General features: G+C 44.6%; 1 protein-coding gene across 6 annotated transcripts in view; it reads left to right on the top strand.

Annotated features, from left to right (window-relative positions):
* Positions 1 to 17,435, top strand: part of gbf1 (golgi brefeldin A resistant guanine nucleotide exchange factor 1) — a 218,369-nt gene that overhangs the window by 193,623 nt on the left and 7,311 nt on the right. For 4 of the 6 annotated variants that reach the window (XM_030442546.1, XM_030442551.1, XM_030442550.1 and 1 more), the window contains 2 exons: positions 6,212 to 6,432; positions 14,278 to 14,428. In XM_030442546.1, coding sequence (XP_030298406.1) covers positions 6,212 to 6,432; positions 14,278 to 14,428 — 372 coding nt within the window. The remainder of the gene's footprint in view (positions 1 to 6,211; positions 6,433 to 14,277; positions 14,429 to 17,435) is intronic. The other 2 variants (XM_030442547.1, XM_030442553.1) reach the window with 1 other exon arrangement.

Below are 17,435 nucleotides of genomic sequence, written 5' to 3'. Positions count from 1 at the left end.
TGGGAGCGGGAGCGAAAGCACTGCCTTCACCAGCAAAGGTCAGCTTGCTGCGCAGAAAACAGGAAAACAAACGGGCACAACCGCAGGTGCCACAAAATACAAACTAAAGTAGGCCGAGCGAAAACGCTGGTAAAACTACCAAAAACAAAGCTAACACAGCTTAGATGCAGCTGTTACAGAAAGTAGTAATATACACCTGTGATGGGAGCGGGAGCGCACACACTGCCTTCACCAACATGGGAAAACTACAACGAAAGCGGGTACAAGTTGTACAAATTACTCACAGATATAACAGCAGTGCAAATGTCGGGAGAGGGAGCGAGTGCACTGGCATCACCAACATATAAACTACAACGAAACCGGAACCGATCCTCTGATGTCACCGGAAGATATAGGCTAGCCGGTATCATCAGGGGTCACAGGTGACTTTGTTGGTATAAACACTCGACCTGCTCATGTGCGAGATGGAGACATTCAGTGCTGACCGCCAGACTGCTTCTGGCGGTCAGTAAGGATGAAATAGAAGTCAAATTTGGCTTGAGGGTAGCTCCAAAGGAGTCATGTCATTACCACGATCAAAGGGTTTATCCTGTGGTGAGCTCAATTGTGTCTCTTATTTTCAGACTCTAGAGCAGGTGTCACTAACAGGCGGACCGGGGTCCGAGTACGGACCCAGACGCAATCCCATACGGACCCGAACCTATAGTCAACAAATTATTAAATTATTTTTAATTTAGACGGGGCTCTTCTATTTTAAGCGGCACAGCTTTTACAGACTTTCCACCAAGGTTTACGGTACTGGATTAGTTGACCAGGAATGTACAAACCAACCACATGCAAGTTAAGCCACCCACGTGATGCTACTCAGCCAATCAAATTTTTGCATTCAAGGCATGTTGCATTGCTAGTCACGACTCATGCAGGCAGTTAAAAGAGACAAGAGGCGAGCGATAGGCGAGGAGTTTATAACGATACATGGAGAGAAGATGTACAGACAAGTGAGTGGGAGTTGGAGAAGTCAAATAATTATGGCGCTTTTAGTCTGGCAGATTAAGTCCAAATTCCAGGACAATCATTCACTTTGTGATGCAAGCACCAAATTTGGCATGAATAATGCCTAGACCCTACTTTTTGAGAAAAGCCCGTTAGCCACCTGAAAATCCAACATGATGGCCATTTTTCAAGATGGCTGCCACATAAAATGTACCAAAACCCTTTTTTATTGTAGAATGATAATGGCTGGGCATATTTAAAAGATTTAGACATCGAATTGTAAGTATTTTGAGTAGACAAATCCAATGATGCAAATAAAAAAAGTGTTTCAAGGCTAGTTTTCAAGATGGCGGCGATTTTTCGACTCAAATTCGCAGTTTTCTGTAAAATTTTATCACAAATTAAGTTTCAATTATGCAAAATCTTTCGATCCACATCAAAATGTTTTCATCAATCTCAAAATGTTGAAAAATGTCTTCATAAAGGCCTTCACACACCTATCTGACTTCCGATCGTTGTCAGAAAAGGCAGTTGGACTGATCAGTTGGCTCCTGTCTCCCTGAGGCGATCAAAAAAGTGTCTCTAAAACAACTGAACAACCACCGACTTGACCATACGTTCTGCGTTTACATGAATACAGACAGCGCTTATCCATCTTATTCCTAGCTAACTCCCGCTAGTGGAAAATATAGCTCTGACTAGTCAAATTTGGGACACTTGGTTAAATGTTGAATATCTAGATAATGCAGCCCATGTAGTGAGCTGAAAAGGAAGTGCAATACATGTGTCACATACCAGAAATACTGTTTGTTAGCTTGGATCAACTCAAAGATCAGGCTGTAATATATTTGATTTTAGTTCGCTAGCTGCTAGCCATTACATTGCACATAATTGATTAGTTAGCATGGTTGCTAGCGGAGTTATTCCATTACAATCCCCATGGCGTTACGGAACGGAACGGCATCCCAGAACACCACAATACACCTCAAACAAAAAATCAGAAATGGCCAGTGTCACTGCCGATTAAGTTTTTTGTGCCGACGGCGTGATGTCAAAGCACAACCAGGGCACACTGGTGGCATCATTGCTGTGAGAGTCAGCATGAGGTTCAGTGTCAGCTTATTAGAGTACTTACCATAGTTGTAGTCTACTAACTGTAGTTATAGCAAGTATAGCTTAGTGTCCCAAATGCTATCTAATTAGCCCTTTTTATACACCAACTAGTAGTTTAGTTAGTTGTAATATAGTTAGCCGCACCTGAATTGACAGGATGTGCCAGCGCGGGAAAGCTGAGCCAAGGGTAATGGGACTTTAATTACCTGGATGGTGTACAGATCGCACTAGATGAATGATCAGGCTAGGTGTAGGGCACTTTGATGTTTGAACCTAGTTGTGTCCCATATCTGAATGTGCTTTTGTATTTTGTATGGTTAGGTGGTAAAAGGATAGCCCCTCGGCCTCAACTATTACACATAATGGCTGTTTCTGATCCCCTGAGTTCTGCATCTCAAACTGACTGGAGAAAGTGTTGTCTTTGTCAGACAGATTTAAAGGAAGAGTTGAAATCTCCTCCAACTCATTATCCATGTAGCAATGGTTATTCCAATGATTGCCACAAACATACCACTCTTTCAAGCAACCAACCAGTTGCCAGTCAGGTTAGACATGTCCCGGTTGAATGATGGAGGGGGCATTGAGGAATCACTGAGAAGGAACAGTGCAAAATATCAGCAAAGCTGTCCTTCTGTCAAACCTCACTGTTCTATTGAAATAAGGAAATCTATATAAAAAAAAAGAAAAACATACACTTACTTAACCTGGGAGGTGTGCCCTGGTGAAGTTCAGTTCAAACAAGTGATCATTTCCCATTCATTTTAAATATTCTACTGATATAAAATGTATCAAATGTAACAAAACAAACAAAAAAATACCAAAAACAGTGAGAAAGCAATTAACTAAACTAAGGAAAATGTGTACAAAGTGGCGTTATTTTTGCCATTCATTGCCGTCTATCTTCACAATTTAACACATTTTTTGACTTTTTATCAAAGAGTTGAAAAGCTCAGATCCTTTCACCTATATTTAAATATCAATATCTTCAAAATGTGATTATCCAATCTCAATCCAGGTCAAATACCAAGTCTAATGGCTTTCAATGGCGGCCATATTGGAAATTGGTGGCCATATTGGATTTTTTGCGTGGCTAACGGGCTTTTTGGAAAAAGTGGTTCCCAAAGAATATTTGTTCCAAGTTTGATGCTTGTATCACAAAGTGAACGATTATCTCACTAATCTGCCTGACTATTTCTAAGAGAAGAAAAGTAGACAGCGAAAACCGAGCATTCAATACGGAATGGACCGACGCATACCTGTTCATTCTTCCCGCAGACAGCACAAAACCAGTAAGTCTCATATGTTCAGAGACCGTGGCGCTAATTAAAAGAGGCAATGTGAAACGCCACTATGAGACAAAGCACAAAGCTTTTGAACAATCGTACCCACCCAAGTCTGAACTGAGGTCCCAGAAAATTAGCAGTCTCAGAGCCTAATATGAAAAATCCACTAGGATTTTAACCTATTCTTTCACTGCCCGACAACATGCTCATGAATGTCCCCTCAGAGTTACTTGGATTTTAGGTCAACACAAAAAACCCTTTACAGATGGAGGTGTTGTCAAGGACTGCATGAGTGCAGTAGCAGAAACATTATTTGAGGGTAAACAAAAGGAAGAGCTTTGTGACAAAATAAAGCAAATACCTCTTTCAGCATCAACAGCCACAAAGAAAAGTGAAATATTAGCCCAGGATGTGTTAGCCGAGCTGGATGAAGCCATTCATAACGTACCGTGTGTAAGCTTGGCTGTAGATGAATCCACTGATGTGTCTGACAATGCTCAGTTGTTAGTTTATGCAAGGTTCTTCAACAAAGACAAGGAAGAGTTCTGTGAAGACATATTAGGTGTAACTTCCCTTCAGACCAATACAAGAGGAGAAGACATCTACCTGGCCATTAAGGAGATGTTAACAAAGCGAGGAATAGAGCCAAACCAAGTGGTTTCAATAACGACAGATGGAGCCCCTGCCATGCTAGGAAGAGAGAAAGGAGCTGTGGCAAGAATAAAAGAGGACAATCCTGAGCTAATCTCTTACCATTGCATTATTCATCAATCTGTCCTATGCTCCACCCTGTCAGATGAGCATGCTGAGGTGATGAACACAGTGATGAAAAATGATAAATCTTCTCAGGGCATCCTCTTCTTGTCAGCATCGCATGCTTAGGGAATTCCTCAAAGAAGTTTATGCAAACGCTGATGATCTTTTGCGTCATAACAAAGGCAGGGTGCTGGAGCGATTTTGGTCCATCAGAAGGGAACTAGCAGCTTTCTTGGCAGAGCTGAGAAGTCAGAAAGTAACACACTTTATTCTTTTTTTAAAGGATGAGAAAAAGATGGATAATGTGGCCTTTTTGGTTGATATCACTTCACACCTGAATGAACTGAATACAGAGCTACAGGGCAAGGACAATTCAATTTGTGAACTGATGACAGCTGTCTGCTCCTTTCAGGGGAAACTTGAGGTGTTCAAAGAAGACCTGCAGGGAGACTGTGTACACTTCCCAGCAGTGCAGGAACAGGTTAAGGGACAGAGAGATGTGTCTTCTTTTGTTGACTTTGTTGATAAGCTGATTGAAAACTTCAGCAAACGTTTTACAGCTTCAGCTTTGGACAGCAGCTCACCATATTCATTCAGAACCCATTTCTAATCACTGATGTCAGAGGGTTCACAAAGGAAGTCACACAGCAATTCAAGTGGGCAAATGCTGGGCTTCTCCAGATGCAACTGGTTGATCTCCAAGCAGATGTGGTCCTGAAAGAGCAGTTTGGAAGAAATGACCCTGCCACCTTCTGGCTCCAAATGGTCTCTGAGACAGCTTTACCAGGTCTGAGGAAAGTAGCCCTGTACATCTTGACTATGTTTGGATCTACATACAGCTGTGAGGCAGCTTTCTCCACAATGAACATAATTGAAACTAAGTATCGTTTCAGGCTCACGAATGAGCACCTGCACATGTGCATGAGAATGGCCCTGACACCATTCCAGCCCAGATTTAAAATCCTGGCAGGACAAGCTAGAGCTCAGTTCTCTCACTGAACAACAGAAAGTGTGTGTGTGTGTGTGTGTGTGTGTGTGATGTCAGGAGGGATTTATTTGCACATTTGTTTCACATGTGGGAAGACATGAGAAGCTGTAAAACTAAAACTGTTAAGATGTTTTGAGATCTATATGTTGTAAAATTGGTTGAGACTATTAAGTCAAGATGTGAACGTTACAGAAAAAGAGAGACTCAAGCTGCTGCTACACTTTATTTTATTTTTTTATGAAATTAAGCACTTTATTTTAAGATGCACAATTTCAATATCATTTTAAGATGCAGCCCTTCTTTAACTTGATAATAGAAGACTGTTTATAGGCTATAACGCTATATCTAAAGTAGCATATTATATATATTTCAATGTTAACAATACATTTTGTTAAAATATTTTTAACTTGTATTTTCCTTGATTTGAGAGTCCATTGTTTATTACAGAAGTTGATACAACTACTAGGCCACTTCTGTATACATCACAATCATAACGCAAGTTAGACATTATGATGTTCCGGACCTTTGCTTGAGGAGATTTTCTCTAACTGGACCTTTTCAAATTTTTGTTGAATACCCCTGCTCTAGAGTCATGCACACTACAGCTAAACAAGGCTAAAAGTTTATCACATTTAGCATTTACTATAGATGACATGTTAAAGATTCACAGTATTTAAGGAGATTTCTTTATGACAATGTGTTCAAAGCCTACAGTGACACATGTTGACAGTGGTGTTTTACCTACTTTGAAGATGGTCATTTGTACAGGAACTATAACACACTGACCAAACAGTTGTACCACTCTGTTGTACAACGCTGAGGCAAAACATCTCAGGCTTTAAAGCTGTTCAGTCCAAGAGAAGCAATAGTGCCACCCATGCTCTCTCTATTCAATCAACAGACCAAAAGTCCATTACATGTTTTTGAGAACACCATAAGTTAACAAGTGAACTCATCCACACTCTGTGATACACTGCTTGTGAAAAAGGGAGTTCTATAATAGTCAAGGAAAACAATTCAAAACTCCCTGAGTTTTTGATGATCTTTTTTTGTATAATTTTTAAATTATTAACCTCAGGTTACCGCAACCACGACAAGAAGAAGAGCCATAAGTACGACTCCTCCAAGTACAGGCTTAGGAAGAAGGCAGGTGGAAGGGAGAAGGAGGGTGGAGGTGGCATGAGGCGCGGTGGCAGCCGGGCATCCAGCCAGCGTCCATCACGTTCCCACAGCGATGACGAGGAGGATGAGGGTGTCCCGGCCAGCTACCACACGGTTTCATTACAGGTTAGTCAGGACGTAAGTACAACAGCACTCTTTACCCTTTTACAGTTTGATTGGAACCCGGCTGTCCCACTATCCCAAAAGCATCTTGTTCCCCCGTCTTCATCCTCATGGCTAGGATTGTGGCATCAAGATGTTCTTGGGAAACCATGGCATTGGTTTACATAGGGACATTTAGAACAGGTGTAAATTCAGATGGTGACTTGAATGACTATAACAAAAAATGTTTCACAGTGAGCTTTTACCTACCCTTGTCATATGGAACACAGTTGAAAAATTACACCCCTCCTGATAGGATCATGCTCGTCATGTGTTTGTGCTTTGGTTTAGTTTGGTTGGGAATGTAAGATTAACTGATAACAGCACTGTGGAATTATCCTGCTGCTGTTCTTATTAGGCAGAGTTACTAACAGTTTTTGTTGAGCACATTGTCCCATCAGCTGATCATTATTGTCACGCACAGCATATTACCAGTGATGTTTTTGACGTCAGGCTTGATTTACATCCGAGCTTCCTTTTCCATGTCAGCGTTCAAAATGAAAATGAGGACTCGTCAAATGATTGGTCTATAAACAGTTGTTGTCCAAAACATCACTGCTGAAAACTATTGATATTTTAACATAAATAATTATTTAAGAAAATAACAATATATTTTTCATTGTCATAGCATATTAAAGAACATATCACAGACTTTAACTCTGCTTTAACTATTTAAAAATCAATCAACATGCTGAAATATGTTTCATATCTTCCGACAATGTGTGCTACTAGTTACTTCAGTAATATACTGGTCAAAGAAAGAAAGAAGTCTATTCATAGCATACAAATAAAGAAGTATAAATGTCAACAAGTGTAACTATTTAAAAAATAAATAAATACATAAATATATCACATAAATAACTCAACCCAACACACGGAACACCTGTTTTATCCAGAGACAACAAACTGATAAAGTGTGTTATGAATGAGCTTCACTACATAACTTCTTCTTAATGTGAAGCTAGCCTGACCACATCCTGACTCTTCAGCTTTGCCCTTAACGCACAGACAATATAGAAGTATCCATCATCTTGTCTCACTCTCTGAAATAAAGCAGCTGAGTATATTTCTGAAAATGTTTTTTACGCTATTAGTATTTAAAGGTTGACTCAATGTTACAGTTCTGTTGCTCATATGCAAAGTAATCTGCTCATTATCTCCTTTGGCCTTTTGGGTATAAAATTGCAGTTAGGTTAAATGTCCCATTGAAATAAATGAAAAACTAAAGTAGCAGGAGATCTACAGTACATGTTAGTATCAGCATCTCTCAGATGTCATCATAATAATACTACAGCAGTCCATCCATCCATCCATCCATTTTCTTCCGCTTATCCGGGGCCGGGTCACGGGGGCAGCTGCCTGAGCAGGGACACCCAGACTTCCCTCTCCCCGGATACTGCCTCCAGCTCTTCCGGGAGGACCCCAAGGCGTTCCCAGGCCAGCTGAGTGACATAGTCACACCAGTGTGTCCTGGGTCTTCCTCGGGGTCTCCTCCCGGAGGGACATGCCAGGAACACCTCCCGAGGGAGGCGTCCCGGGGGCATCCGAAACAGATGCCCGAGCCACCTCAGCTGGCTCCTCTCGATGTGGAGGAGCAGCGGCTCTACTCTGAGCTCCTCCCGGGTGACAGAGCTCTTCACCCTATCTCTAAGGGAGCGCCCTGCCACCCTGCGGAGGAAACTCATTTCGGCCGCTTGTATCCGGGATCTTATTCTTTCGGTCATGACCCAGAGTTCATGGCCATAGGTGAGGGTCGGAACGTAGATTGACTGGTAAATCGAGAGCTTCGCCTTTCGGCTCAGCTCTCTCTTCACCACGACAGACCGATACAAAGACCGCATTACTGCGGCCGCTGCACCGATCCGTCTGTCAATCTCACGCTCCGTCCTTCCCTCACTCGTGAACAAGACCCCAAGATACTTAAACTCCTCCACTTGAGGCAGGAACTCTCCTCCCACCTGGAGGGAGCAGGCCACCTTTTTCCGGTCGAGAACCATGGCCTCGGATTTGGAGGTGCTGATTCTCATCCCAGCCGCTTCACACTCGGCTGCAAACCGCCCCAGGGCATGCTGGAGGTCCCGGCTGGAAGGAGCCAACAAGACCACGTCATCCGCGAAGAGCAGAGACGAGATCCATTGGCTCCCGAACCAGATCCCCTCCGGCCCGTGGCTGCGCCTAGAAATTCTGTCCATAAAAGTAATGAACAGAACCGGTGACAAAGGGCAGCCCTGCCGGAGTCCAACATGCACTGGGAACAGGTCTGACTTACTGCCGGCAATGCGAACCAGGCTCCTGCTCCGGCAGTACAGGGACCGCACGGCCCTTAACAGAGGGCCCCCGACCCCGTACTCCCGGAGCACCCCCCACAGTATGCCACGAGGGACACGGTCGAATGCCTTCTCCAAGTCCACAAAACACATGTGGACTGGTTGGGCAAACTCCCATGAACCCTCGAGCACCCTGCGGAGGGTATAGAGCTGGTCCAGTGTTCCACGGCCAGGACGAAAACCGCATTGTTCCTCCTGGATCCGAGGTTCGACTATCGGCCGAATTCTCCTCTCCAGTACCCTGGAATAGACTTTCCCGGGGAGGCTGAGGAGTGTGATCCCCCGATAGTTGGAGCACACCCTCCGGTCCCCCTTTTTAAATAGGGGGACCACCACCCCGGTCTGCCAGTCCAGAGGCACTGTCCCCGACTGCCACGCGATGCTGTAGAGACGTGTCAGCCAAGACAGCCCCACAACATCCAGAGACTTGAGGTACTCAGGGCGGATCTCATCCACCCCCGGTGCTTTGCCACTGAGGAGCTTACGGACTACCTCAGTGACTTCGGCTTGGGTGATGGATGGGTCAACCTCTGAGTCCCCAGCCTCTGCTTCCTCTATGGAAGGCGTGTCAGTGGGATTGAGGAGATCCTCGAAGTATTCCTTCCACCGCCCGACGATGTCCCCAGTCGAGGTCAACAGCTCCCCACCTCCACTGTAAACAGTGTTGGTGGAGGACTGTTTCCCCCTCCTGAGGCGCCGGATGGTTTGCCAGAATTTCTTCGAGGCCGACCGGTAGTCCTCCTCCATGGCCTCCCCGAACTCTTCCCAGACCCGAGTTTTTGCTTCCGAGACTGCCCGTGCTGCCGCACGCTTGGCCTGCCGGTACCCGTCAGCTGCCTCAGGAGTCCCCCGGGCCAGCCAGGCCCGGTAGGACTCCTTCTTCAGCTTGACGGCAACCCTTACTTCCGGGGTCTACCACCAGGTTCGGGGATTGCCGCCGCGACAGGCACCGCAGACCTTACGGCCACAGCTCCGGACAGCCGCGTCAACAATGGAGGTGGAGAACATGGTCCATTCGGACTCTATGTCCCCAGCCTCCCTCGGGATCTGGTCAAAGCTCTCCCGGAGGTGGGAGTTAAAGATCTCCCTGGCAGAGGGTTCTGCCAAACGTTCCCAGCAGACCCTCACGATACGTTTGGGCCTGCCAGGTCTGTCCAGCTTCCTCCCCCGCCAGCGGATCCAACTCACCACCAGGTGGTGATCAGTTGACAGCTCGGCCCCTCTCTTCACCCGAGTGTCCAAGACATACGGCCGGAGGTCAGATGACACGACCACAAAGTCGATCATTGATCTCCGGCCTAGGGTGTCCTGGTGCCACGTGCACATATGGACACCCTTATGCTTGAACATGGTGTTCGTTATGGACAAACTGTGACTAGCACAGAAGTCCAGTAACAAAACACCACTCGGGTTCAGATCGGGGAGGCCGTTCCTCCCAATCACACCCCTCCAGGTAACACTGTCGTCGCCCACGTGGGCGTTGAAGTCCCCCAGGAGAACGACGGAGTCCCCGGTTGGAGCACTCTCCAGTACCCCTCCGAGGGACTCCAAGAAGGCCGGGTACTCTGCACCGCTGTTCGGCCCATAAGCCGAGACAACGGTGAGAGCCCTATCCCCGACCCGAAGGCGCAGGGAAACGACCCTCTCGTTCACCGGGGAGAACTCCAACACATGGCGGCTGAGCTGGGGGGCTATAAGCAAGCCTACACCAGCTCGCCGCCTCTCGCCGCGGGCAACTCCAGAGTGGAAGAGAGTCCAGCCTCTCTCAAGGAGTTGGGTTCCAGAGCCCAGGCTGTGCGTGGAGGTGAGACCGACTATTTCTAGTCGGTACCGCTCAACCTCCCGCACCAGCTCAGGCTCTTTCCCCCCCAGTGAGGTGACATTCCATGTCCCCATGGCTAGAGTCACCATCCGGGGATCGGGCCGCCGGGGCCCCCGCCCACGACCGCCACCCATATCCCTCTGCACCTGCCCCTTCTGAACCCTCCCGCGAGTGGTGAGCCCATGGGAGGGCGGGCCCACGTTGCTCGTTCGGGCTGCGCCCGGCCGGGTCCCGTGGGCAGAGACCCGGCCACCAGGCGCTCGCCTGCGAGCCCCAACCCCGGGCCTGGCTCCAGGGTGGGGCCCCGGTGACGCCGATCCGGGCGACGTGCACGTCCTTGGTAGTATAACTTTCATCAGGGGCGAGTGAACCGATCTTAGTCTGACCCGTCACCTAGGACCTGTTTGCCTTGGGAGACCCTACCAGGGGCATTAAGCCCCGGACAACATAGCTCCTCGGATCATTCAGGTGCTCAAACCCCTCCACCACGATAAGGTGCCGGTTCAAGGAGGAGTACTACAGCAGTGTGTTCCTTTAATCTGTATTGTAGAGGAACATGTGAATCCTTTGTTTTTCCTTTCCACTCACACACCAAGCTTCACTCTGCCTGATAAATTCAGTATATCTCGGCTGGTTTTATATCCGCGATAAAGGACGGGGAAGGTAATATTGTTACAGACCAAAGAGACATTAATGCCCAATTCAAGTCTTTTTATGAAAATTTGTATACCTCGGAGGCAGGGGATGGAGAGTTAGTAGAGAATTTCTTCAGTAAACTGGAAATGCCCTCCTTGGATGAATCAGACAAATCAGGATTGGAAAGAAGTATAACCCAAATGGAGATTAATCGTGCAATTAAAAAAATGAAACCCGGAAAGGCTCCCGGCCCTGACGGGTTTCCAATAGAATTTTTTAAAACATTTGGCCCTAAATTAACACCATTGCTATCAAAGGCATTTAAAGAAATCCTGGTTAGAAAAACTCTTCCCCTAACTATGACTCAAGATTCTATCTCTTTATTATTAAAAAAGAATAAAGATCCACTATTAAGTGAGTCCTACCGCCCAGTCAGCCTATTGTGTTGCGACTATAAAATTCTAACCAAGGTGTTGGCTGGTAGACTTGAGAAAATTATGCCTAAACTGATCCACCAAGATCAGATGGGTTTTATCGCAGGCAGACAACTATCAAGCAACCTTCGTCGAGTATTCAACATTATATACCAACCTAATAATGTTGAGCCGGAGCTAATACTGTCCTTAGATGCGCAAAAAGCGTTTGACAGGGTTGAATATAACTACTTGTTCACCACACTGGATGGGTTTGGCTTTGGCCCTACTTTCTGTTCATGGATTAAAATTCTTTATAGAGCACCTCATGCCTCCGTGAGAACGAACAAGATAATATCAGATTATTTTCCTCTCTCCCGAGGGACAAGACAAGGGTGTCCCTTGAGCCCCCAGATATTTGATATTGCCATCGAGCCCCTGGCAATAATGTTAAGGAAGACCACTAACGTGGTCGGAATACAAAGATCAGGACATTCACATAAAGTATCTCTTAATGCAGACGACCTCATCCTCTTTCTCTCGGACCATGTACTACTATACGTATTGCTCTTGAGCTTATCACCAAATTTGGTCAAAATCTGTTTGACAGCAATTTCAAAACGGTGTTTAACAAAGCTAAACAGGATATGGAGAGATGGTCAACCCTCCCTTTGTCACTTGCCGGAAGGATCAACTCAGTAAAAATGACTATCATGCCCAGACTTTTGTTTCTGTTCCAAGCAGTACCGGTTTTTATACCTAAATCCTTTTGTAAGGACTTAAATAAGCTCATATCTACCTTTATTTGGAATAAAAAAGTACCCAGAATACAGAAGGAATATCTCGAAAGACAGAGGGGAGATGGTGGGCTGTCCCTACCCAATTTTCTGTATTATTACTGGGCGGCCAATTCTATATTCTGGGTCTCTGATGCATCAGATGATGACTCTCCAGTATGGTGTCGAAAGGAACAGTATTTGAGTAATCCAGTTTCTCTCCGCTCTTTAATTTGTTCCCCACTACCTTTAAGTAAACGGTGTTGGACGAACAACCCAATAATTGCTGGCTGCCTGAAGATATGTTCGCAGTTTAGGATCCATTTTAAACATAAACCAGCTCTTGTCACTTCCCCTATTCTAACAAACATCAATTTTGCCCCATCTCTCACAGATTCATCTTTTCAATTGTGGCATAGGAGAGGGATTAAATGTGTGATGGACCTTTTTAAGGAAGGGCACTTTGAACAGCTAAAGAAAGACTTCAGCATCCCTAAGTCACATTTTTTTAGGTATCTTCAGGTGCGGAGTTATGTTAAAAAACACTACTCTTTGACAACACCTCAGAGTACATGGATAGATGAATGTCTGACCATGGATCCAGCTGACGCAGGTCTGGTGTCTGTGTTGTACGATAATATCCAGAGGGTTGCCGTTGTATCACTTAACCGTTTAGCAGGGCAATGGGAGGAAGAATTAGGAACTACCATTTCCAATGTAAACTGGCAGGCAGCAATTACATTGGTACACTCTTCCTCGATTTGTATCCGACATGGGCTGCTGCAATTTAAGATTCTGCACAGGCTACATTTATCTGCAGGTAAGCTAGCCAAACTCTACCCTGGCTTAGACCCAACTTGAGTCAGATGCAGGCAAGACCCAGCTAGCCTCAGTCATATGTTTTGGTTTTGCCTGAAACTAGATCTATTTTGGACAAATATATTTGATACATTTTCATACATGTGTAATAAAGTTATCAGTCCCAACCCATTGACTGCATTATTTGGGGTCGTCCCTCAGGAGTCACCAATATCTAGGCACCAGGCTGAAGCTATAGCATTCTCCACTCTGCTAGCTCGACGTCTGATACTCCTTAGTTGGAAGAAGGTTATGCCCCCCTCTCATAGGCGTTGGGTGGAGGACGTGATGTCTCACCTCAAACTTGAACAACTTAAATACACAGCCCCGGGCACTACTCATAGATATTATAAAGTCTGGCAACCATTTCTATCGTACTTTGAAGATGAACTCCCCTTAACATAGTGTGGCCAACCCCCCCCCCCTTCTTTTTCTTTTTTGTTTGTTTAGTTTTTTCTTGTCTGGGGTATTGTGTTCTACTGTAAGTGTATAATGTGAAAATCAATAAAAATATTTGAATTTTAATAAATTCAGTATATCTGGTTGAGAGAGTCTTTTTGTTTACTAATGGTGTTAAATAAACTCTGTATGTCCTCTCATCACCCCTTATTGTAATGTAAATTACTCTTGTGGAAGCTATTCTTCATGGCTAACTAACATGAATTTAAAGTGGGTTTTTAAAGACATGATCAACTTTTCAAAAGAGTGCTGGGTTTTTTTAAGCGTACACTTTAAATTGTCATTATAAGACGTATAAAGTACCATATTATGTGCTGGTAAGAGACAGACTAACATAGGACTTATTGACTCGATACTTCGTTTCTTGTAGTGATCAAACTTCAGAACATGACCATGTACGTCCAGTATTCATTTGACTTCACATGTCACTGTTTCATCGTTCCACACCTGACATTTATGCTTATACTGTAGATATAAACCCATACATCCTGTTGTTGTTAACATTGGTGTTGATGTGTTTGATGGTGTAGCTGTTAGATCTGATGCACACACTGCATACCCGGGCTGCAAGCATCTACAGCTCCTGGGCAGAAGAGCAGCGCCATTTGGAGGCTTCAGGCAGGAAGATTGAGGCCGACTCCCAGACTCTATGGACCAGCTGTTGGTGCCCGCTGCTGCAAGGTAGGCCTTTATCACAATACTGAGCAGGGAGACAATCTTATGCAGTTCAACAACAGCACTTGGAAATAATGTCTAAATTAAGCTGACATTTTTCAGACGTACATGACACATCTGTATGATGAACTGTCTAAACTGTAAACCATATTATACAAAATCACATGAAGGTAAGAGTATTTGATGACAGCTCAAAACCTGCTTCACATTACCTGTTGTTCTTGCAAATTAAACGTTGACAACTGAATGCCACCTGAGGGCTCAGAGGAGCGCAGCAGACAAAGACTGGCAGCCCGTGAACAGGTTCTGATTCCATCAAAACACTTCACAAAAAACAAAACTGGCATACAGGCCAGTACGTATATATTTGTGGCGACAGCGTCTCTCTTGAACGCACGGTTCTTTGCTTCTTTTGCATTGTACACCTGCCTCAGTCCTCTGTTGATCTTGGCCTCATTTAGGTCAGGCTCACACTACAGTAGTAGAGTGCTGATGTAACCCTGATTGTCCCTCCCAACAGTCTGAGGACAAATGTAGCGTGGGAGTTTACAGATCCAGTCTTAAACCTCCTGAACTGCTCCAGACTCATCAGGGCTGCCTTGAAAAATATCAAACATATGTGATATCTAGGAAACAAAATCTTCCATTACGTCACTACTTTGACAACTGCCAATGAGAGGCTACTGTTATCTAGCATACGAATGTTGACAGATTTTTTTTTTTTTTCAGCGAGGATCAACAAATACAGACAGTGGACATACAGTACAGATAACAACAGAAAACAACATAAAATTATGATGATATGTATATAGGTAGTATAGGTGTGTTTGTGTGTGTGTACGTGTGTGCGTGTGTGTGTGAGTGAGTGTGTGTGCATGCGTGCAAGTGGCTGAGAGGCAGATAGTAAGGTATTATAAACATATGTAATATGGCATAGCTAGATGATACAATAAAAATAAATAAGTAAATAAAGTAAAAAGCATTAATAAGAAAAGAGAAGGAGGAGAAAAAAAGTGAAAGAAAAATGATAAGTAATAAATAAATAAATGTTGACAGATATTAAAACTGACTTCTCACTGAAGAATAGACAGCCCATGATGAACACACCTCTCAAAACATTTTCTCATCCAGACTCTTTCTTCTGCTCAAGTTTTGTGTGTGTATATATATATATATGTGTGTGTGTGTGTGTGTGTGTATAGTTATATATGTGTGTGTGTATATATATGTATGTGTGTGTGTAGAGTTATATATGTGTGTGTGTATATATATGTGTGTGTGTGTGTGTGTGTGTGTATATATATATGTGTATATATATATATGTATATATATATATATATGTATGTATATATGTATATGTATATATATATACACTACTCACAATAAGTTAGGGATATTGTTATTTACATGTGCTTTTCCTATTTGGTCTGAATTTTAATGAAATAAGTAAAAGTTCCCTTTGATATTACTAATAATGAATGAGAAGAAACACCATTTTCATTAGTTTAATATTTATTACCCCAAAAATTTAGACAATAACAAGGATAGCCCCAAATAACAAAAATTGACAATGTCAGTAGCGGGTGTTTCCACCATTTGCCGCAATGACAGCTTGACAGCGACGTCTCATGCTCCTCACTAGCCTCATGATGTTGTTCTGAGGCAATGCGTTCCACTCCTCCACAAGTGCTACACGCAGTTCTGCCAGGTCACGTGGGGGTGGGGTACGATCATCCAGTCTCTGCTTCAGCGGGTCCCAGATGTGCTCTATGGGGTTCAGGTCAGGGGACATTGCTGGCCATACCATATGAGGCACTCCGACTTCCTGAAGTCGAGCTGTGACAATTCTGGCACGATGTGGTGGAGCATTATCATCCATGAACTGAAAGTTGGGGGTGTGCTGGCGGAATTGGGGGATGATGATGGGTTCTATGATGTCTCTGAGGTAAGAACGTGCAGTGACTGAGCCATCTACAATAACCAAATCTGTTTTGCGCTGACTGGTGATGCTTACCCAGACTGTTGCACCTCCTCCACCAAAGGGAACCCTGGGGACCATGTTGACCTCGGCGTATCGCTCACCTCGCCTTCTCCAGCAACGCTGACGACCATCATTTCTGTGCAAGGTGACCCGACACTGAACAGGACGGTAGACCACTGCTGCACTGTCCAGGTCACATGGTCTTGTGCCCACTGCAAACGTTCACGGCGGTGTCTTGGTGTCAGTGGAGTCACCTGCAACGGTCGTCTGGCATTCAAGCCAAAGCGGTGGATTCGGTTTCCAATGGTTTGTCTGGAAACCCTAGTACCCCTCACATCTCGTAACTGGGCCTGCAGCTGTGTGGCAGTTGCATAACAATGTCTGAGTGCATAGGTCCTTAGGTACTGGTCATCGTTGCGGTCTGTCACTCGTGGGGCTCCACTCCTGGGTCTGTCTCGAACTCTGCCAGTAGTTCTGTGTCTTGATGCAAGTCTGCTGATGACACTTTGAGACACACCAAGTTCACGAGCAACATCTGACTGCCTGCCACCGACCCGAAGGCGCGCTATGGCCAGGTGGCGCTGCTCGTCCGTTAAGTGACGTTGTGTGTTCATGGCTGTTTGAATGATGAACTTGGAATGACTTACTGACAATACCAGCTTTTTATACCCACAGAATGTTGAAATTGATGCCACATTGAAGAGGGTTGTCTTTTAGTTTTTTGGTATTGGTCCCAATATGTAAGGCACACTGTACACAGTGAGACCATTATGTGGAAAACACAAAATGAGGTGTGTCTATCACCCCAATACAATTGCCTCCCTATCCCAAAACTCTCTGAAGTGAAACAAACACCGTATGCATGAAACCCACTGAGTCTCTCACAATATCCCTAACTTATTGTGAGTAGTGTATATATATGTGTGTATATATATGTATATATGTATTAGGGCTGCGCAATATTGGAAAAAACTTACATTGCGATTTTTTTTAACCCTGCGATATATATTGCGATGTGAAAAAATACAGGAA

Source organism: Sparus aurata, chromosome 15, assembly GCF_900880675.1.
Source record: "Sparus aurata chromosome 15, fSpaAur1.1, whole genome shotgun sequence".
NCBI classification, from domain to species: Eukaryota; Metazoa; Chordata; class Actinopteri; order Spariformes; family Sparidae; genus Sparus; species Sparus aurata.
This window is presented reverse-complemented; position numbering and strand designations above follow the sequence as displayed.